The 22,262-nt window shown below is 45.5% G+C and overlaps 1 protein-coding gene across 1 annotated transcript in view; it reads right to left on the bottom strand.

The window, feature by feature from the left end:
* LOC307138327 (uncharacterized protein) overlaps positions 1–22,262 on the bottom strand; it is a 40,004-nt gene that overhangs the window by 5,321 nt on the left and 12,421 nt on the right. Inside the window, exons 4-12 of the mRNA XM_079836567.1 lie at positions 20,434–20,805; positions 19,749–20,168; positions 19,194–19,616; positions 16,807–17,247; positions 16,100–16,516; positions 7,823–8,245; positions 7,108–7,530; positions 6,246–6,503; positions 5,890–6,144 (exon numbers count right to left, since the gene is read on the bottom strand). Coding sequence (XP_079692693.1) covers positions 5,890–6,144; positions 6,246–6,503; positions 7,108–7,530; positions 7,823–8,245; positions 16,100–16,516; positions 16,807–17,247; positions 19,194–19,616; positions 19,749–20,168; positions 20,434–20,805 — 3,432 coding nt within the window. The remainder of the gene's footprint in view (positions 1–5,889; positions 6,145–6,245; positions 6,504–7,107; positions 7,531–7,822; positions 8,246–16,099; positions 16,517–16,806; positions 17,248–19,193; positions 19,617–19,748; positions 20,169–20,433; positions 20,806–22,262) is intronic.

The raw sequence follows: 22,262 nt of genomic DNA, 5'->3' as shown, positions 1-22,262 counted from the left end.
ACATGGGTTTTTAGTTGACTTTTGAATGTTGTCAATGAATCAGCGTTTCGGATGGCGGTGGGAAGATCATTCCACCAGCTGTGAACGTTGAATGAAAATGTGAAAAATTGCCTCTCTGTGATGGTACCACAAGCCTTCACTCCTTAGCTGAGCGAAGGCTTCTGGTGGGGTGTGGATTTGTAGAATCGAGTCAACGTATGCAGGAGCTGAGCGCATGATGGATCTGTAGGCAAGCGTCAGCGGCTTAAACTTGATGCGAGCAGCGAGTGGTAGCCAGTGCAGAGAGATGAAGAGTGGTGTGATGTGGGTCCTTTTGGGCTCGTTGAAGACAAGACGTGCTGCTGCATTCTGGATCATTCAAAGTGTTTGGATCCCACAAGAGGGGAGACCAGCCAGAAGCGCATTGCAGTAGTCAAGTCTAGAAATAACCAGGGCCTGGACAAGAAGCTGTGTTGCGTGCTCTGTTAGGAACGGTCTGATCTTCCTGATGTTGTAGAGCGCAAACCTGCACAAGCGAGCTTTCTTAACAATGTGTTCTCTGAAGGACAACTGGTCATCAAATGTATGAGCTGCGTGCCGCCAACGACCTCGCCCTCCGGGCGACGAAGGTGACCGCATAATCCCTGGGTCAGGTGATGTCCACACCTGTGGTCCAGGAGAGACACCTGTGGCTTAACCTGGCTGATATGCGGGACGGAGAGCGGACCCGGTTCCTCGACGCCCCCATGTCTCCTCTGTCAGGACGCAGCAGCTGACTGTGCCCCCACACCGTCACGCTACGCCTCCCACGTCCGGGCCAGTCACACCGCCTTGCTGCCCCACCCCGGTACGTCTGTGGTTCGCATGACCCCGCTGGTTCAGTTCCTGGGAGCCTGGCTAGAGTTTCCTGGACTGTCCCGCTGGGTCGCGAGGACCATCAGGCTCGGCTGTGCGATTCAGTTCGCCCGGTCTCCTCCCCGCTTCTGGGGAGTCCGCTATACCATGCTGGGCCCCAATGCCCCTGTCATGCATGCAGAGATCGCCACTCTGCTGGCAAAAGGTGCGATCGAGACCGTCCCCCCAGCCGAAATGAAGTCCTGCTTCTACAGCCCCTACTTCATTGTACCCAAGAAAACCGGTGGGTTACGACCAATCCTGGATCTGCGCATCCTGAACCGATCCCTTCACAGGCTTCCGTTCAGGATGTTGAAAGCGAAACACCTTTTCAAATGCGTTCGTCCAGCAGATTGGTTTGCAGCGATCGACCTGAAGGACGCCTACTTCCATGTCTCCATTTTACCTCGACATAGACCGTTTCTACGGTTTGCTTTCGAGGGGCGGGCATATCAGTACGCGGTTCTCTCATTCAGGCTAGCTCCATCCCCTCGCGTCTTTACGAAGATTGTCGAAGCAGCCCTTGCGCCACTCAGGCAGCATGGGGTTCGCATCCTGAATTACCTCGACGACTGGCTCATTCTCAGCCACTCTCGAGAGCAGCAATGCGAACACAGATCTGGTTCTCCACCACTTAGCCCGTCTGGGCCTTTGGGTCAACTGGGAGAAGAGCAAACTCTGCTCAGTGCAGAGGATCGCTTTTCCCCGTATGGAGATCGACTCGGTCGCCATGTTCAAGCAGCTTTCGAGCGAGCGCGTGTTGTCACTGCTGACTTGCCTCCGTCAGATCGAGAGCAAGAGTGCGGTTCCACTGAAGTTATTTCAGAGGCTCCTTGAGCATATGGCATTCGCAGCCGCAGTCACGCCGCTCGGTTTGCTTCATATGAGACTGCTTCAGCACTGGCTTCGCGATCGAGTCATGGGCATGGCAGACGGGCACACTCCGGGTTCCAGTCACTCGGTCCTGCCTTCAGACCCTCACCCTGTGGTTGAACCTCAGCTTTCTACGGGCAGGTGTGCCCTTAGAACGAGTTTCCAGGCATATTGTTGTATCAACAGATGCCTCTACCACGGGCTGGGATGCCATGTGCAATGGTCATGCTGCAGCGGGCTCCTGGACAGGACCCCAACGCTGCCTGCATGTGAATTGCCTCGAGCTGCTAGCGGTTCGGTTCGCCCTGCACCGCTTCCGAACGCTGCTCAAGGGTCAACACATTCTATTCCGCTCAGACAACACGGCCACAGTAGCGTACATCAACCACCAGGGTGGTCTACGCTCCCGCCAGATGTCGCAGCTCGCCCGCCACCTCCTCTTATGGAGTCAGAAGCATCTGAGGTTGCTTTGTGCCATTCATGTTCTGGGGGACCTTCAGCCACTCCCGGGCGAATGGAGACTCCATCCCCAGATGGTCCAGCTGATTTGGGAACAGTTCAGCGACGCGCAGGTAGATCTGTTTGCCTCCATCGACTCTTCCCATTGCCACCTGTTTTATTCCCTGACCGTGGGCACGCTCGTCACAGATGCACTGGCGCACAGCTGGCCGCGGGGCCTACGCAAGTATGCGTTTCCCCCAATGAACCTTCGTGCACAGACACTGTGCAAGATCAGGGAGGACAAGTAGCAGATCCTTTTGGTTGCCCCGTATTGGCACAGTCGGACCTGGTTCCCCAAACTCAGGCTCCTTGCGACAGCCCCTCCCTGGTCGATCCCTCTGAGGAAGGACCTCCTGACTTAGAGAGGGGGCACCCTCTGGCACCCACGTCCCGATCTTTGGAACCTCCACATGTGGCTCCTGGATAGGACAGGGCAGGTTTGAGTACCCTACCACCTCAGGTGGTGGCTACCATCGCTTCCACTAGGGCCTTGTCTACTCGACACGCCTATGTGTTGAAGTGGAACCTCTTCGTCACCTGGTGCTCTTCTCGCAGAGAAGACCCCCGAACTTGCCCGATCGGGTCTTTGCTTTTGTTTCTACAAGAGGGGTTGGAACGAAGGCTGTCTCCTTCCACCCTGAAAGTCTATGTGGCCGCTATCTCAGCCTACCACAATCTTGTAGAAGCGAGAACGGTAAGTCAGCACGACCTGATCAGCAGGTTCCTGAGAGGGTCGAGGAGACTGAATCCTCCTCGCTCTCCTCTCGTGCCCTCATGGGATCTCTCAGTGGTTCTATCCGCCCTGCAGAGAGCCCCCTTTGAGCCTTTGCGATCAGTTGAGCTTAAGTTCCTGTCTATGAAGATAGCGCTTCTGTTTGCATTGGCCTCCATCAAGAGGGTAGGGGACCTGCAGGCATTTTTGGTTGACGAAGCGTGCCTGGAGTTCAGGCTGGCCAACTCTCACGTGATCCTGAGACCCCCTGTGCCCAAGGTTCCCACCACTCCATTCGGGGACCAGGTGGTGAACCTGCAAGCACTGCCTGTGGAGGAGGCAGAGCCAGCCTTGGCACTGCTCTGTCCAGTATGTGCCCTACGCGCCTACGTAGACAGGATGCAGTGTTTCAGGACCTCAGACCAGCTCTTTGTCTGTTATGGTGGGAAGCTGAAGGGAAGAGCTCTCTCCAAACAAAGGCTGTCTCACTGGATAGTGGACACCATTGTTTTGGCATACCAGCAGCAGGGTCGTCCGTGCCCCCTTGGGGTCAGGGCACACTCTATTCGGAGTGTGGCCTCCTCTTGGGCTTTAGCACATGGCGCCTCGCTAACAGACATCTGCAGAGCTGCAGGCTGGGGGACACCGAACACATTCGCAAGGTTCTATAACCTCCGAGTGGAGCCAGTTTCCTCTCATGTACTCGCCTCAAGCAGTGGCTGGTAGTTGGACAGGCTCAGGTGTCTTCGCCTGCTCGCCAATTCCACTCCACGGACTGGATACGTGCGATATTCTCCCCAGTTGTGCTCCTAGGAGCCCTGAGTTCCTCCAGCACCGTTGACGCTGACATCCGGGTACATGCCCACTCTCTGTCAGCCCTCGTGTCCGGCTAGGTGCCCCATGTGCATGGTTCCCCCACATGTGTATTTCTACTGTAAGTCTCTCCGAGCATGCATCTTCCCTTGGCAGCTTGTCACCCCTGGGGTGTAAAATCTTCCTCCTTCGACAGGTTTCCCCAGAGTTTTCCGTATGCAGCCCTCCGGGTCATATGTGTATACCTAAAGGCCAATTTATACTTCTGCGTCGAGTGCACGCAGAGGGTACGGCGTACCCTACGCATAGACGCGTTGGTTACGCCGTACCCTACGCCGTACCCTGACGCGCACCTCTCCAAAAATGTAACAATGCGTCAATTCTACGCGGACCTCAAGCGCTGTGATTGGTCTGCCAGAACCCTTCCCTCAGGTCAATAAATAAATAAAAAATCTGCGATAGGAGTGTGTGTGTGTGTGTCCAGAAATTGGATGATAGTTCCTTACGTCTGCTATAACACAATATTTTGCAGTCCAGCGATTCTTTATGGTAGTAAATAAATACATAGATCCGCTGAGTATAGTTTATTTATTTTCTCATTAAAACCAAAGATGTTAATCAGTAATTGTATATCAAGAACAGGGACACATTAGGGCATATTTCGTGAATGAAGTCTCCGCAACAGCAATCGATTGCTCGAGCCACCACTGCTGAAAACAGCGGCCACGAGCTCCGCATGATTTCACAAACACATTCCAGCGCCAAATCGCCTTATTTAACTTTACTAATCAACTAGAGATGCTTAATTTGTATTAGATACAACAACTCAAGCTGCAAGAAAAGCCGCTCTCTCACTGCAGAAGCAGCGCAGAAGTATAATGCTCACGACGGCGTCGGCTACGCGCGTAGCCTACGGTGTACACTCGACGCAGAAGTATAAATTGGCCTTAAGTCCTCCCCACGGGTAGGCATCTGGTGCATGTTTCCACGTGGAATATGCTTCCCAGTATACTTTGGTATTCCTGTTATAAGGCAGATTCCTTTTTCCATACTAGTCCTACGACAGGGAACTCTCACTAACGTTACGTCGTAGTGACAGAACGAAAGGGAACGTCTCGTTTACGTATGTAACCCTCATTCCCTGTCTGTACCTGAGGAGGGAACGGAGACGTAACGTCCCCTTGCCACTTCCGCTGTACTGCTGGAACGGCCGGGAGTTCAGTCTCGGCTCCTCAGCAGATAATGTAATGTGAGATTGCCAGCGTACTTCCTTATATACCCACGCGGTGGGGCGGAGTTACACTATGCAGATTCCTCATGCCCATGGCTTTTCATTGCCATTGGGTGCTTTTTTACATCTCGAAGGTGATAGGCTTCTAAGCGAAACCCCCATTCGTTAGTAACTAACGTTACGTTTCTGTTCCCTCCTCAGGGAACGAGGGTTACATACGTAACCGAGACGTTGTTATTTGACAAACATTTGTGCCTTGTTCATGTAAATAAAATAATAATAATTTTTTCACGTCACGTTTAGTCGATAAAACACTTCTGCAAAAGATGCACCTTTGTATCCTCGCTCATGACTCCTCAGGAAGCCTCCTCACTCCTCACCTCCTCGCGATGCAATTAGAGAATTGAGATGTCCTACACAATGGCTGAGCTCGAATGGTTTCCGGGTCATAGGATGGAGGACGGAGGAGCGAGGAAACAAAGAGGGATATTGAGAAACACCCATTGAAGCTTTTAAGCCAAATGGTTCACAAAAGGGTTCATTTCTCGAGGCTTCATTTGCTCACAATACCACCAGGTGGTCAAAGAGTGTAAAACATTACAGATGACCTGATGTGATCTGTGACAGTGTATTTTGCGTCAATTAAGGCTTCGATATAACGGTGAAGAAAAAAATCTATTTCCAAATAGACTAATCTATTTATATGAATATAATGTGTATTTTATGGTGGTGTATAATGATTGTATAACATAACTGTGTGATAAACGTATTGGCTTGAATGGGGCTATCAATTGTGTGTAAATAAATTCTTTGGACATAGGCAGGAGGGCAAGATTATTATTACTATAAAACTGTAGAAATTTGTTGTATATAATAGTCTTATTACCTGAGAGTCAGTGGGCCCTGATGACACAGTAGGACAGATAGAGAAACAGACTGCATCTTGTATTCAGTCAGGTTCAAACACTGGACAGTCCAGAGTCTCAGAAAGATGGCCAAACTGCTCAGGACTAGGGACCGCTTCCTCTCTGACGGCCGTTCATCATTCGGATCAAGTGTGAGTTCATTCACAGTGACGGGAGTTTGAACCCTCATAGACCTCAACATCTGCACGATTCTTACCACCATATAACCACTCAGCCTAGAAAAAAACAACATGCACTGTAAATATTAGCAAATCTCAATTTAGGAAAATGAATCACAATCAACATGTGAAATGTTTATTTATACTCCTGTCTGTACCTGAGTGTATGTATGTGTGTGATGTGTCTGAAGAGAAGCCTTGTTCCTCTTATGGAGATGGCTTTAGGTTTTAGGCTCAGGTTGAGTCTGCCAGAAGAGAAACGTAAGACTCTCCCCACAGACCTGCAGGATTTGCTGGGTAAACGTCCTTCCAGACTGACGGAGAAGCCAAGAACCTCCAACAGTGAAGTCACCAGCTCTGGATTCTCTCTGAACTGGATCACTTTAACTAAAGTTAACAAACACTGTGCAGAACAGCTGTAAATATAATGAATACTAGATTAAAATGACTAGATACATTAACATGACCCATTACAATTGGAAAAAGAAATTGTGTAAAAGATCTCAAGACTCATTAGGGCCAGTTCAGTTCACTTCACACAGACAGTGTTTTTTTATTCCACAGCGATACATCGTTTTTCGATTTAATCATGTTTTAGGCTAGATTTATTGTTTTTGTTTTCATTGCTTTTTTTTGCAAACTCAGAATTATTCACTTTGATTTCTTATGAAATTGCATTTCTTGTCTTGAAAGAAAAAAAAAACTACTTAGCATTGTTTACTGCACCAAAAGTAATTTGAGAGGAACTTAAGATATATGTACAGTTCAAGTCACATGATGTTTGTTTACATATAGACTGAATAACCAATAAACCAATAAACTGAATTTACACAAAAGACCCAAAAGTTTACATAAACTTGATTCTTAATTCTTAATATTGTGTGCTTAATATTTTTACCTGGATAATAAAAAGCTGCAAACATTCACTGATGCTCAAGGCAACACAACACATTAAATGTTCAGATACAGTGAAGTGACACTGATTGAGAAGTAGATTTGTGAATATCCAAGTTTAGGTACCTCAGCTGTGAGATGTAGGGCAGACACTGAAGGAAACTCATCATTTCACTCTCTTCCTCTGAACATCCTCTCAGCTTTACTGGTTTCTTCTCTGTTTGTAGTTTCAGCACTTCCTGGAGGACGGAGGTCTTTCTCTCTGAGAGATCTATGATCCAGACATCAGGTGACTGGAAAACTGACTGTAATGCTGGAAGGAAACTCCTGCCTGTTTGAGTCTCATTGTTCTTCACATGTGAGTAAAGATCCAGCAGGAAATCACTCTGTTTAATTCTGTCAGTCCATTGATAAGGAAAAGATCTGTAGGTGCAGACTGATGTTAACAGTTTCAGCATCTGCTCTCCTGTCTGTGTCTCAGTCTCTGCTGCTTTAATGAAGAGTCGCAGGAGAAACTGCACTGCACGACTGATATTCATATCATCAAACCTGTTTCCCAAAGATAAAAAATAGTATAAATAGACATAAATTGTCACAGAACTCTAACAAAGACAATAATTCAGAAATTCTATTTGTGAGCTTGAAAGCACATTTCAGCTCCCTTTGTTATAAAAAGTTGTATAAGTCCAATGAATGAAAGGATAGAGAACAATTTAAAACTCTGATCATTATAAAAAAAGATGTTATATTAATACAACATATCTTTCCATAAACATATTCAGATACAGTGAAGTGACACTGATTGAGAAGTAGATATGTGAATATCCAAAAATTCAGGTACCCCAGCTGTGAGATGTAGGGCAGACACTGAAGGAAACTCATCACTTCACTCTCTTCCTCTGAACATCTGCTCAGATCTACTGGTTTCTTCTCTGTTTGTAGTTTCAGCACTTCCAGGAGGACGGAGGTCTTTCTCTGCGAGAGATCTATGATCCAGACATCAGGTGACTGGAAAACTGACTGTAATGCTGGAAGGAAACTCCTGCCTGTTTGAGTCTCATAGTTCTTCACATGTGAGTAAAGATCCAGCAGGAAATCACTGTGTTTAAAGATGTCAGTCCGTTCATAAGGAAAAGAGCTGTAGGTGCAGACTGATGTTAAAAGTTTCAGCATCTGCTCTCCTGTCTGTGTCTCAGTCTCTGCTGCTTTAATGAAGAGTCGCAGGAGAAACTGCACTGGATGACTGAAATTCCCATTGTTAAACCTGTTTCTCAAAGAAAGAAAAAAAGTTGTATGCATAGCAATTTATCTCAAACTAAATATTTAAATATTCATAAAATATATTGAATAATTGTGTATCTAATTGCTCCAGTCGCCACATATGAATAAACATTTCACAGGACTCAGAAAGGAGTCACACACACACACACACACACCGAATGAGAAGCGCAGCACTGGGTCCTTAAAATCTCAACACATTGTTTTCTATGAGTGTACGCACATCAGCAGTGTCACTTGACGTCGGTCCACAGCTACAACACTGTTCAAAATCCTGCCGAACCACAGAGTGCCACTAACATAGTTTTCGATTAAATACATTAAATTGTCCCAAATTGTTGTTAATGCACATACTGACTTCACCCTGTACTGCAAGATACATTTAGTTTTACTTTCATGGTTTTACAGCATGAATAAAGTCTAAACAAAAATAATGCCTAAACATATAGGAAAAAATCTATAATAAACGCAGCTCTTTCTAATCTTTCATTTTGCCCTGTTGTGCCATTGCTCTTATTAAACTAAAATATAGTTCATTCATTGCATTGAAAAAAAAAAAAACATTGGGAACGAGACACTGCGCTGAAACGCTTTGAGAACGCCTCTGCGTGAGTGAGTCATGAAGCAGTTGTGAAATCAGTCCAATGGAATGACGTAACATCATAGACCCGGAAACTATAAAGCACCCGCGAAGGCAAACAGATACTAGCTTCGAAAAGCCAATTAGTAAGTCGATCACAGGCACATAGGGAGTATGGCAAGGCGACACAACGTCTTGTTCCCGCTTCAGGGAACTAAGGTTACATATGTAACCGAGACGTTCCCTTTCAAGGGAACTCGCACTGCGTCAAAACGCCATGAGAACGCAATACCCACGCCGCCATAAGAACAAGTGACCATATGTGTGAAACATCAGCGCACACCACTACATAAGCACCTGAGCCCCAGGAGTGCAACCAATATCCATTTCATAAAACCTGACGAAGGTATGCAGCGAGGACCAGACAGGTCTCAGACATCTTGGAGGAACGCCCCGATAATAAAGCTTTAGAAGCAGCCATACCCCTGGTAGAGTGCGCCCGAACAGCCAAAGGAGAAGGCTGTCTGGCAGCCTCATAAGCAAGTGAGATGGCCTCCACCACCCACTTACGCATTCTCTGCTTAGATGTGGGGTAAGCTTTCCTAGGTGACAAAGGAAAGCTTTTTTCTCCACAGGGCAGCTCTGTGGACATAAGCATCCAAAGCCTAGCTAAACATCCAAATGTGTTTACATTCAGTTTAGTGAGAAGCAATTGACCGACAGGGAGAACAACTAGTGTGTGAGTACTGTATCCATTTTCTCATTTGATCTGTAGTTCAGCTGTTATTTAGAACATTGTCTGTGTGGTGTAGGGGGCTTTTTGTTTGTAGTCGCGTTTGTTAACGTGCTGACCACGTGATCTTGCGCGAGTAAAGACGAAACGCTAGGCGTAGCCAGCTATATTCAATAACGACACTTAAAGTGAGTATAAATTGAGATGTACTCCACGGCAGCAGAAGCGGCAGCTCTCGTGTGAAGCCCTCATCATGTGAAGACCGAAGAGTGTAAAGACCATTTGACTCTACTCTGTGCGACTCCACTCGAGCAAGGACACCGACAAGGCACTTGAGTATAGCTTTCTCTTCTCTCTGACACTTTTGTGTTTAGCTTGTTGTTTTCCATCTATTTTTCTGACCCGTATTCACTTTGTGCTTTCAAATCTTTACTATTACTACTAAATCACGCTCTGTACATTCAAGATGACATAATCCTAATAATCTGTGTTGTTTACCTATTTCCTCTGCTACATTAATGTCCATTCCAATTGGTCACTGGAATTGCCAGTCAGCTGTAAACAAAGCAGACTTTATTTAATCTATCTCCACTCATTCACATCTAAGTCTCATGGCCCTAACTGAAACCTAGATCAAACCAGAGGATACTGCCACTCCTGCGGCCCTCTCTACTTATTTCACTTTTTCACACATCCCGATTGGGAGGGGTGGAGGTACTGGTTTGCTGTAACTTCTTGGAGGAATTGGATATGTTACTCTCTCACTTCCCTGAGGATGGCACTCCTCTGGTACTGCTTGGTGACTTCAACATTCACCTTGATAAACCCCAGGCTGCAGACTTTATCACTCTTCTGACCTCATTTGACCATAAGCGAGTATCTACTACAGTTACTCACATATCAGGTGACCATCTGGACCTTATCTACACACGTTACTGCTCCACAGACAACACTTTAGTTACTCCGTTGCACACCTCAGACCACTTTCTCATCACTCTTAACCTCATACTGACTCCTGATATAACACACACTCCTCCCCAGATCACCTTTCGGCGTAATCTACGCTCGCTCTCTCACGCTCGTCTATCCACTATGTGTTGTATTTGCCCTTTGGCAGGTTTTCAAGCTTTATATGTAATAAAGAGAAGAGACTGGTGTAGCTTCAATCACTGTTTACTCAAGCTTCATGTTTTTCACACACAAGGTTTTTCAACCATCCGGTAGTCTCGCGATAATGACGTCACACATATATCGTACACAGTGTAACTGAGGCATTAATAACATCAGGATGTATGTTACATCTCCCTCTTTAAAGATACATGGCATGATCTCTAAGTGTGTAGATCCTGACTAAAGCAATTTTACAGAACCCAAACAAGCTTTAAACATGACTCAACATCAAATTGGGTTTGAATTATTAACAACCCTTGATAGAAATGAAAATCTTCAAATGGTTAAATCAAATGCATCTGATATAACAACAAGGGTATGAAAGTGCCATAAGCTGGGTGTCTTGTACTGTCGCTGCTATTCTTTCCTTCACCACTAGGGCATTAACCCATTCAGTGGGTTCCGTTACCTTGACAATGATGTTGTTGTCCTCCATTTTGTTGAGCTCCTCCTTCAGCCGAGCTCGTAGTGCGATGGGGACTCTGCGTGGAGGGTAGACCACTGGCGTTGCATGTGGGCTGACCCGGAATGTACATTCTCCAGCGAATTCTCCAATGCCCTGGAAAACATCTGCGTACTCCTTTAGTATGGTCTCCGGGTCGTTGTATGTATTTGTTTCCTCTTTACTTACTCCCATTATTAGTTTAATGAGGTTTAGGTCTAAGCTGGCACTTAAACCTAAAATGGGCGGTGCTTTGGCCTTGACAATGTGGAACTCTAGCAGCGCTGAGTGCTTGTCGTGCTCACATTCTAGCATGCAGGTGCCTCGGATTTCCAATGCGTTGCCTCCATAGGCTGTAACGGGTTTGTGATTGTGGGATTAGTAGGGTTTGTGCGGGTGGTGCTATGGGCACTCTTTTAAATAATGCATTATAAGTGTTATTTGTTATTGCATTAATTTCCGCACCCGAATCTATTTTGAACCTGATTGTTTGCTGGCTAGGTCCAACTTTAAATGTCTGCATAAGCCTGTACATTGCTTTTGTTTGTATTCACCGTTGTGATGCTGTCAATATACAATTCACACTGCTCTTCTTCATTATTTTGCTCTATAGCATGCACAGGTCTCCTCTGAGGCTTTGGTGGAGCGGCATTCTTGGTCTTGCAGGCTTTTGCAAAATGGTTGTACTTTTTACATTTCATACACTGTCTGCCTTGAGCTGGGCACGTTTCCCTTGGGCTGTGTGAGCCTGCACATCTGTCACATTCTCTGTGCAATGGTTTATGATCTTTCGTTTTAATGTATCTGTGTGCATTTTGTCGTTGTTTTGTTGCATTCACAGCATCAATTTTTTGGGCGTCTTTTGATCCAGTCATCTCTTTTAATTGCATCGGTGCGAGCTCGTGGGAGCGGGCGATATCTATGGCCTTCTCTAATGTTAGTTCGGCTCCCTGACTTAACAGCTTTTCACGGACCCGCGGGGAGTTCGTGGCGAACACGGCCTGCATTTTCTCATGGAAGCGATATCTGGCATATATCGGGTTGGATTTGGGAGTAATATAAGCTGCATACTTATCGTAGTATGTCTGTAGCTTTTGAGCTTCGTCTTCTGAAAGTGTCCAGGTGTTGTATATGTCCTGTGCCTTCTCCCCAATCCATAAAAGAAGGTAACTGCACTTCTCTGATTCGCGTTTCTCCCGCAATGGGCCAGAAAACATCAGCTCGGCTTGTTGTTTGAACCGCCTCCATGCTTCGGGCAAGTTGGCTGAATTCCAATCCATCCGCGGTGCGGGAATGCCATACGTTTCCATGATCTTCACTGTGCGTGGGTCTTCGTTACTCTGACACCATGTTGTATTTGCCCTTTGGCAGGTTTTCTAGCTTTATATGTAATAAAGAGAAGAGACTGGTGTAGCTTCAATCACTGTTGACTCAAGCTTCATGTTTTTCACACACAAGGTTTTTCAACCATCCGGTAGTCTCGCGATAATGACGTCACACATATATCGTACTCAGTGTAATTGAGGCATTAATAACATCAGGATGTTACACTATGGTTTCATCCTCACTCCCTCCACCTGCTCAGTTCTCAGCACTAGACACTAACAGTGCTACTGACACTCTTTGCTCCACTCTAACATCTTGCTTCCGTCCCGTTTCATCCAGGCCAGCCCGCACCACCCCCTCTGCCCCCTGGCTGTCTGATGTTCTCCGCGAACATCGTTCTGGACTGCGGGCGGCAGAGAGGAAGTGGCGCAAAACTAATAACGCTACTGACCTTACCCTTTATCAGTCTCTTCTCGCTTCTTTCTCTGCAAATGTCTCCACTGCTAAGACTACATACTATCACAACAAAATCAACAATTCCACTGACTCTCGTGCACTTTTCAAAACATTCTCTTCGCTCCTTTGTCCTCCTCCTCCTTCATCAGCTCTTACGGCTGACACCTTTGCATCATTCTTCATAAACAAAACCTCCTCCATCAGCAGCCAATTCTCCACACCACAAACCAACACGCACATCTCAACAACCATCACACACACGCTACCCTCTTTCTCTCTGCTCTCTGAAGCTGAAGTCTCCAAACTCATCCTTTCCAACCACCCCACTACCTGTCCGCTTGATCCTATACCCACGCACCTCCTTCAGGCCATTTTTTTTTCTGTTACTCCTGCACTCACTCACATTGTCAAAACCTCTCTTCACACCGGGACCTAATATCAACCAATCGATGTAATTGCGAATGCGGATGCCTTGAAGATGCAACGACGCTAGAGCAGCATCCACACACTTCGTAACTCTGTGCGGGGTGTGACAGTGCTAGACCGAATGGAAGTAACCGATATTGTTAAGCTTCTCCCCCGAAAGCAAACCTCAGGAACCTCCGGTGTTGTGGAAGGATGGATACATTAAAGTATGCGTCTTTGAGATCTATGGTGACAAACCAGTCCTCGGACCGGATCTGTGACACAATTTGTCTGAGTGTAAGTATTGTGAACTTGAGCTTTCCTAAAGAGCGATTCAATAGGCGCAGATCTAATATTGGGCACAACTTCTTTGGCACAATGAAGTAGCGGCTGTAAAACCCTGACTCCCAGCTGGAAACGCGTACCCCTTTTCTACTGTCTGCAGGACCCAACAAGATATATATTTGGTAGACGTTGCCACTCTACTAGAAAATCTACTAAGGGTACCAGCCTCTCGAGGTAAACTTTGAACAGCCATAACAGTGCCCTGAAGCGGCGCACTGGAAGGGAACAACTGTCTTGACTGTTCTGAGGCCCTCCTAAGAGGGGACGGGCCACCCTCGGATGGCTCGCGAGGACCATCTGCGCCCCGGCATTGCGGCAGGGTTAGCAGCTAATCCCCCTGAGGGCACCAAAGGAAAAACGGCACCGTATGCAGAGGTGAACACAGTCTTCTTTCGGAGGGGACTACTCTCACAGTCCTGACAATACTGGTGTCAGGACTTTTTCGACGAAGCCTTCTTGGCGATAATGACGGTCCTCAGATCAGCCCTACCCCTCGAAGACTTTGTCTGTGAGCGCCACCCCGCCTCCCACTCTTTCTGTGACAGTCTGGACTGCGTCACCGTAGAGGCCAGCAGGAGAAATTGGGGTGTCAAGCAGGAAACTTTTGTCCCTCTCCTTGATTTCGGTGGGGTTCAACCATAAGTGCCTCTCCGTAGAGGGACCCACACATCGGGCCATCTCCTTGGTGGCCTGGAGAGCTAAATCCGCTGACTGACACAACTCAGTAATGACGTCAGCCCCCACCTCATCAGCACTGCCCAGATCCCTTAGCAGGTCGGCTTGGTATGCCTGCACGATGGCCATCGTGTGCAGACATGCCGCAGCCTGACCTGCAGCTGAGTATGCTTTACCCACCAAAGCTGATGTTGTTTTTAATGGGTTGGTGGGTAACGTCAGAGCTTTTAAGGACGATGCAGCTGAGGGACAGAGATGGCTCACAAGCGTCTCTTCTACCCTCGGTATCGTACCATAACCATACTGTTTTAGCCCTGCGATGTTACTGTAAGTGGAAGTTTGAGGGCTAAACAAACAATATGATGCCGGTTTCCTCCAGGACCTCGACACCTCAGTGTGGAGGTCTGGGGAAAACGGCAAGCTCAGACGAAGAGGGTGAGCTGCACGAGAGGGCAGAAAATGCTCATCTAAGTTACTTTTATGATGCGCTTCCTGCCTTTCCACTGGCCTGTCAATGTTTAATTTGGCCACCCGTCTCATGAGCACCTCCAACAGCTCTTCGCTTGCTGGAGTCTGAAGTGGCGAGTCTTCAGTGGCGTGTCTTAAGTGGCGTTACTAACAACATCCAACTCCTCAGAGCTGGATAGTTGCAGCACTGGTGTCCCACCCCGGGAGGAAGAAACCGCAGGGCGGGCTTCCAGACCTCGAGATGAGGCACTGGATCTAACAGGTGAAGGCTGAGATAAGGCTGGGCCCGTCTCGAATCCCTCTGTAAGATCCATTTGCGAACCCCACGACTGAAGTCGCCGCTCTGCCTCAGCAACAGCAGAACCTGAGCCGCGAGGAACATGAGCCGAAGCACCCTCCTCAAAGAATGCCCGGCGGAAGCGCAGCGCTCTTAACGGTAGCCGCTCACAGGTGCTCACAACCAGCCCCCTCGAGGGCTGCCTGAGTATGCTGTGCTCCCAAACACGCAACACACAATGTGTATCCCCACCCGTGATGAAACGAAGGCAGGGAAAACAATCAGTTTTTGTTTTGTGTAATGTTTTTACAAAGGTGAAAAACTCCTGCTTAGCTTTTTCTAAGGACACCAGTTTGACTGACAATATTTCTCACAGATCGCTTACTGAAGGCACAGAAGCTAGTATCTGTTTGCCTTCGCGGGTGCTTTATGGTTTCCAGGTCTATGACGTCACCCGTCTATGACGTTCCATCATTCCATTGGACTGATTTCACACGTGCTTCATGACGCAATCACGCAGAGGCGTTCTCACTGCGTTTCAATGCAGCGCGAGTTCCCTTGAAAGGGAAAAACAATTATACTAAAGATGTTCTGTAACTTTTACAAATACGTATATCTGTTATATTTTTGATAACTTCGAAATTGAGCTTGCAGGCATGAAATGTGTGCCGATCCAAACGGATTCAAAATACAGTGAAGTGATACTGATTGAGAAGTAGGAAAAGTGAATAATCAATATTTCAGGTACCTCAGCTGTGAGATGTAGGGCAGACACTGAAGGAAACTCATCATTCACTCTCTTCATCTTTCAATCATATGCTGTAACATTACATCACCCCTACCCAGCCCACGTCTCTTTTTCCATTCATAGTACAAGTAGGTAAAACCCCCACATCTCAAAATCCAATAAAAAATGGATGGATAGAATCAAACTCATTAAACATGAAATGGACAATATCTTACCTCAGCTGTGAGATGTAGGGCAGACACTGAAGGAAACTCATAATTTCACTCTCTTCCTCTGAACATCTCAGCTCGACTGGTTTCTTCTCTGTTTGTAGTTTCAGCACTTCCAGGAGGTCGGAGGTCTTTCTCTGCGAGAGATCTATGATCCAGACATCAGGTGACTGGAAAACTGACTGAAATGCTGGAAGGAAACTCCTGCCTGTTTGAGTCTCATAGTTCTTCACATGCGAGCAAAAATCCAGCAGGAAATCACTGTCAATTCTGTAAGTCTCTCCATAAGGAAAAGATCTGTAGGTGCAGACTGATGTTAACAGTTTCAGCATCTGCTCTCCTGTCTGTGTCTCAGTCTCTGCTGCTTTAATGAAGAGTCGCAGGAGAAACTGCACTGCATGACTGATATTCATATAGTCAAACCTGTTTCCCAAAGAAAAAATTTTTATAAAAAGACATCAATTGTCACAGAACTCTAACAAAGACAATAATTCAGAAATTCTATTTGTGAGCTTGAAAGCACATTTCAGCTCCCTTTGTTAGAAAAAGTTTAATAATTGCATCGAATGAAAGGATAAAGATCAATTTAAAACTCTGATCATTATAAAAAAGATATTATATTAATATAACATATCTTTCCATAAACAGATTCAGATACAGTGAAGTGACACTGATTGAGAAGTAGATATGTGAATATCCAAAAGTTCAGGTACCTCAGCTGTGAGATGTAGGGCAGACACTGAAGGAAACTCATCATTTCACTCTCTTCCTCTGAACATCCTCTCAGATCTACTGGTTTCTTCTCTGTTTGTAGTTTCAGCACTTCCAGGAGGACGGAGGTCTTTCTCTGTGAGAGATCTATGCTCCAGACATCAGGTGACTGGAAAACTGACTGTAATGCTGGAAGGAAACTCCTGCCTGTTTGAGTCTCACAGTTCTTCACATGTGAGCAAAGATCCAGCAGGAAATCATACTGATCAAAAACATCATAATAATCACACTCTTCATCAAAAGGGAAGGTTTTGTAACTGCACACAGATGACAACAGAGCAGAGAATTTTGTTCCTGTAACTGTGTCATTTTCTACAGCAGCAACACTGAGATTCAGCAGGAATATTACTGATATCCTTAGATCTTCATAATCAAACCAAAACCTGATAAAATACAGAGAACCAAAAATCTCATTAATTTATGATAGCATACAGAATTATTCTGATAAGAAACACAACAGCAACATTTATATAAGAGGACAGAATCTTATTACAACCCCAAATCAGAAAAAGTTGGGAGAGTATGGAAAACGCAAAAAAAAGAAAAAAAGAAGTGATTTCTAAATTTACTTTGACTTGTATTTCATTGCAGACAATATGAACACAAAATATTTCCTGTTTTGTCTGGTCAACTTCATGTCATTTGTAAATATGCATCCTTTCCTGTCATTCAGACCTGCAACACATTTAAAAAAAAGTTGGGACAGGAGCAATTTAGGGCTAGTAATGAGGTAAAATTGTTAAATAATGATGTGATTTGAAACAGGTGATGTCAACAGGTGATTGTAATTATGATTTGGTACAAAAGCAGCATCCAAGAAAGGTCTAATCCTTTAGGAGCAAAGATGGGCCGAGGATCGCCAGTTTGTCAACAAATACGTGAGAAAATTATTAAAATGTTTAAAACAATGTTCCTCAAAGAAAGATAGGAAAAGATTTGAATATTTCACATTCAACAGTGCATAACATAATTAAAAGATTCAAGGAATCTGGAGGAATTTCAGTGCGTAAAGGACAAGGGCGCAAGTCTAAGCTGAACAACCGTGATCTCCGATCCCTCAGGCGGCACTGCATCAAGAATCGTCATTCATCTATAAGCGATATCACCACATGGGCTCAGGACTACTTTGGCAAACCTTTGTCAAGTACCACAATACGTAGTTACATCCACAAATGCCAGTTAAAACCAAAAGGAAGCCCTATGTTAACAGTGTCCAGAAGCGCCGTCGACTTCTCTGGGCTCGGAGGCATCTGGGATGGACCATCACATAGTGGAAACGTGTACTGTGGTCAGATGAATCAGTATTTGAGGTATTTTTTGGGAGGAATGGACGCCGTGTGCTCCGGACCAAAGAAGAAAAGGATCATCCAGACTGTTACCAGCAACAAGTCCAAAAGCCAGGGTCTGTCATGGTATGGGGTTGTGTCAGTGCCCTTGGCAAAGGTAACTTGCACTTCTGTGAAGGCACCATTAATGCTGAAAAGTACATAGAGATTTTGGAGCATAATATGCTGCCTTCAAGAAGACATCTCTTCCAGGGACGTCCATGCATATTTCAACAAGACAATGCAAAACCACATTCTGCACACATTACAAAGTCCTGGCTGCGGAGGAAGAGGGTACGGGTACTTGACTGGCCTGCCTGCAGTCCCGACCTGTCTCCAATAGAGAATGTGTGGCGCATTTTGAAGCGCAAAATGCGACAACGAAGACCACGTACTGTTGCCCACCTTAAGACTTGTTTGCAGGAAGAATGGGACAAAATTACACCTGAAACACTTCATCACTTGGTGTCTTCAGTCCCTCAACGTCTTTTAAGTGTTGTGAAAAGGAATGGCAACATTACAAAGTGGTAAATGCTTTACTGTCCCAACTTTTTTTTAAATGTGTTGCAGGTCTGAATGACAGGAAAGGATGCATATTTACAAATGACATGAAGTTGACCAGACAAAACATGAAATATTTTGTGTTCATATTGTCTGCAATGAAATACAAGTCAAAGTAAATTTAGAAATCACTTCTTTTTTTTATTTATTTGCGTTTTCCATACTGTCCCAACTTTTTCTGATTTGGGGTTGTACATGTATTTCACTTTTTTTCCAAGGTCCACATATAATGTTAGTTGAGGTTTCTTGAATGATATCAGTCAGTTTAATTTTCCTGACTATTTTCCAGTTTCTCTATGACCCTTAGAATTAAATTTTTTTCAATCAAATTTACACATTTCTGAAACCAAAGATATTTTTTAAAGATCCATTTAAAACACAAACACCTACTCCAGCTTTTTTTTTTTTAAACATGTTGAGCAAGAGGCTGTACAATTTCTTACCTCAGCTGTGAGATGTAGGGCAGACACTGAAGGAAACTCATCACTTCACTCTCTTCCTCTGAACATCCTCTCAGCTCTACTGGTTTCTTCTCTGTTTGTAGTTTCAGCACTTCCAGGAGGACGGAGGTCTTTCTCTGCGAGATATCTATCATCCAGACATCAGGTGACTGGAAAACTGACTGTAATGCTGGAAGGAAACTCCTGCCGGTTTGAGTCTCATAGTTCTTCACATGCGAGCAAAGATCAACCAGAAAATCTCTCTGTTTAATTCTGTCAGTCTCTTCATAAGGAAAAGAGCTGTAGGTGCAGACTGATGTTAACAGTTTCAGCATCTGCTCTCCTGTCTGTGTCTCAGTCTCTGCTGCTTTAATGAAGAGCTGCAGGAGAAACTGCACTGCATGACAGATATTCCCATAGTTAAACCTGTTTCCCAAAGAATAAAATAGTATAAAAAGACATCAATTATCACAGAACTCTAACAAATCTCAAAATCCCCCCCCAAAAAATGGATGGATAGAATCAAACTCATTAAACATGAAATGGACAATATCTTACCTCAGCTGTGAGATGTAGGGCAGACACTGAAGGAAACTCATAATTTCACTCTCTTCCTCTGAACATCTCAGCTCTACTGGTTTCTTCTCTGTTTGTAGTTTCAGCACTTCCAGGAGGACGGAGGTCTTTCTCTCTGAGAGATCTATGATCCAGACATAAGGTGCCTGGAAAACTGACTGTAATGCTGGAAGGAAACTCCTGCCTGTTTGAGTCTCATAGATCTTCACATGTGAGTAAAGATCCAGCAGGAAATCACTCCGTTTAATTCTGTCAGTCCATTCATAAGGAAAAGATCTGTAGGTGCAGACTGATGTTAACAGTTTCAGCATCTGCTCTCCTGTCTGTGTCTCAGTCTCTGCTGCTTTAATGAAGAGTCGCAGGAGAAAGTGCACTGCATGACTGATATTCCAATAGGCAAAACTGTTTCTCAAAGATAAAAATAGTATAAAAAGACATCAATTATCACAGAACTCTAACAAAAGACAATAACTCAGAAAATCTAATCATGTGCTTAAATGCAAATTTCAGCTTTATTTGTAATAAATGGTTTAATAAGTGAATTGGATGAAAGGATAAAGATCAATTTAAATCTCTGAAAATTATTTTAAAAAAAAGATTCAGATACAGTGAAGTGAAGTGACACTGATTGAGAAGTAGATATGTGAATATCCAAAAGTTCAGGTACCTCAGCTGTGAGATGTAGGGCAGACACTGAAGGAAACTCATCACTTCACTCTCTTCCTCTGAACATCCTCTCAGCTCTACTAGTTTCTTCTCTGTTTGTAGTTTCAGCACTTCCAGGAGGACGAAGGTCTTTCTCTGTGAGAGATCTATGATCCAGATATCAGGTGATTGGAAAACTGACTGAAATGCTGGAAGGAAACTCCTGCCTGTTTGAGTCTCATAGTTCTTCACATGTGAGCAAAGATCCAGCAGTGCATCGAGTTGTTCTTGTTTGTCTCTCACATCAGAAAAGTTGCAACTGCATTGTGATGCTTTATGGAAGAATTCTTGAAAGAATATGGTTTGCTTCAGTGGTTTTTCCCAAATCTTTAATCTGCAACACAGAATTCAAAAACTATATTAATTACAGACTTTTTTTTTTTTTTTTTTTACAGGTTTAGAATTATACTAGTCTAACAGTGAGTAAAGTATCTTAATGGGCCTGTAGCATCAGAGCTTCAAGGGGATGCATTTAGAGACCATTTTTATTTTTATTATGGTTTAAAATACCTATTTAAAATATATGATCATCTAAGGGTAATGTTTTTCCTATTTAATATGCAGAGGCCCACCCCCTTATTCCCGGGAAGATCACGACAAGCTGACGTAATCATGGAAGGCGGCATTTTCAGCTCGTCTCAAAACCTCTGCTTCTTCAGCCCTCTCGACACTTGACGGCGCGAAGGAAAAAATGAGAGTCTTCCCCCTCTTGAGGAAGCAGTCACTGCACATCTTTGCCCACCCACCACTAGGGGATGGCAGGCAAAAGCGATGCACCCATCTAAGCCCTACCGCACTTTGTCAGCTCTCGCTGGTAGAGCGTACGGCTCCGCCGGCCAGGCTGCTTCGGCTCGACATACGATGGTTGTCCTTTAAGTGTTTCAGGCCAAACTTCTCCGTTCTCTGGATGAGTCTGGCCCTGATCCTGAGGCATTCAAAGACCTGTACTGACTTAGCCCTGCGCATGATGAAAACCACATCCACCACCCGTCTGTTTGGTCCAGCTGTGAAAGGGTTCGCTGAGCGCTTTGTGCCATTTTCTTCCAAAGCGCTCCAGCTCTGCTTAGGGCCACCACACGAAAGCACCGCCCCCTCAGCCTTCAAAAACAGGGCCGCCGGTTTTCCAGCCCTGCTCAGTGAACACTCGCCACCGTTCATGTTCTGCGAGCCTGGAGGAACCAACTATGGTTCTCCGAGTTGACTCAGCTGCATGAAACTGCCTCATGGCCGATTTCACTGAGGAGAGACCTCCTCACACAGGCGAAGGGGACGATTTGGCATCCCCGTCCAGACTTGTGGGCCCTTCATGTGTGGCCCATCAATGGAGACCCGGGATCCTCCCAGAAGGGGTGCTGAAGCACCTTCACTCTAAAATGGTCAGTGTTCTTAAGCTGGTGTGAAGAGCGGAACCTGGACCCACACTCGTGTGGAGGGACAGAAGTGCTCTCCTTTCTTCAAGAGCTTTTGGACGCAGGTCGCTCAAACCGCTCAAGTATATGTGGCGGCCATAGCAGCGTTTCACACTCATGTGGTCGGACAGTCACTGGGTAGAAACAACCTGGTTGGGCGCTTCATCAGAGGACCTAGGAGGCTGAACCCGCCTCGAACCCCATCGGTTCCTATAAGGGACCTTGCCACGATCCTAGAGGTCATAAAAGTAGCCCCATTTGAGCCGCTTCAGTCTGTGAGCCTGAAGCACCTTTCACTCAAAACTGCTCTCTTGCTTGCACTAGTTTCAGTCAAGCGAGTTGGCGATTTACATGTGCTCTCAGTGAGCGCTTCCTGTCTGGA

The sequence above is a fragment of the Gobio gobio genome (assembly GCF_949357685.1).
Source record: "Gobio gobio genome assembly, chromosome: 1".
NCBI lineage: Eukaryota > Metazoa > Chordata > Actinopteri > Cypriniformes > Gobionidae > Gobio > Gobio gobio.
This window is presented reverse-complemented; position numbering and strand designations above follow the sequence as displayed.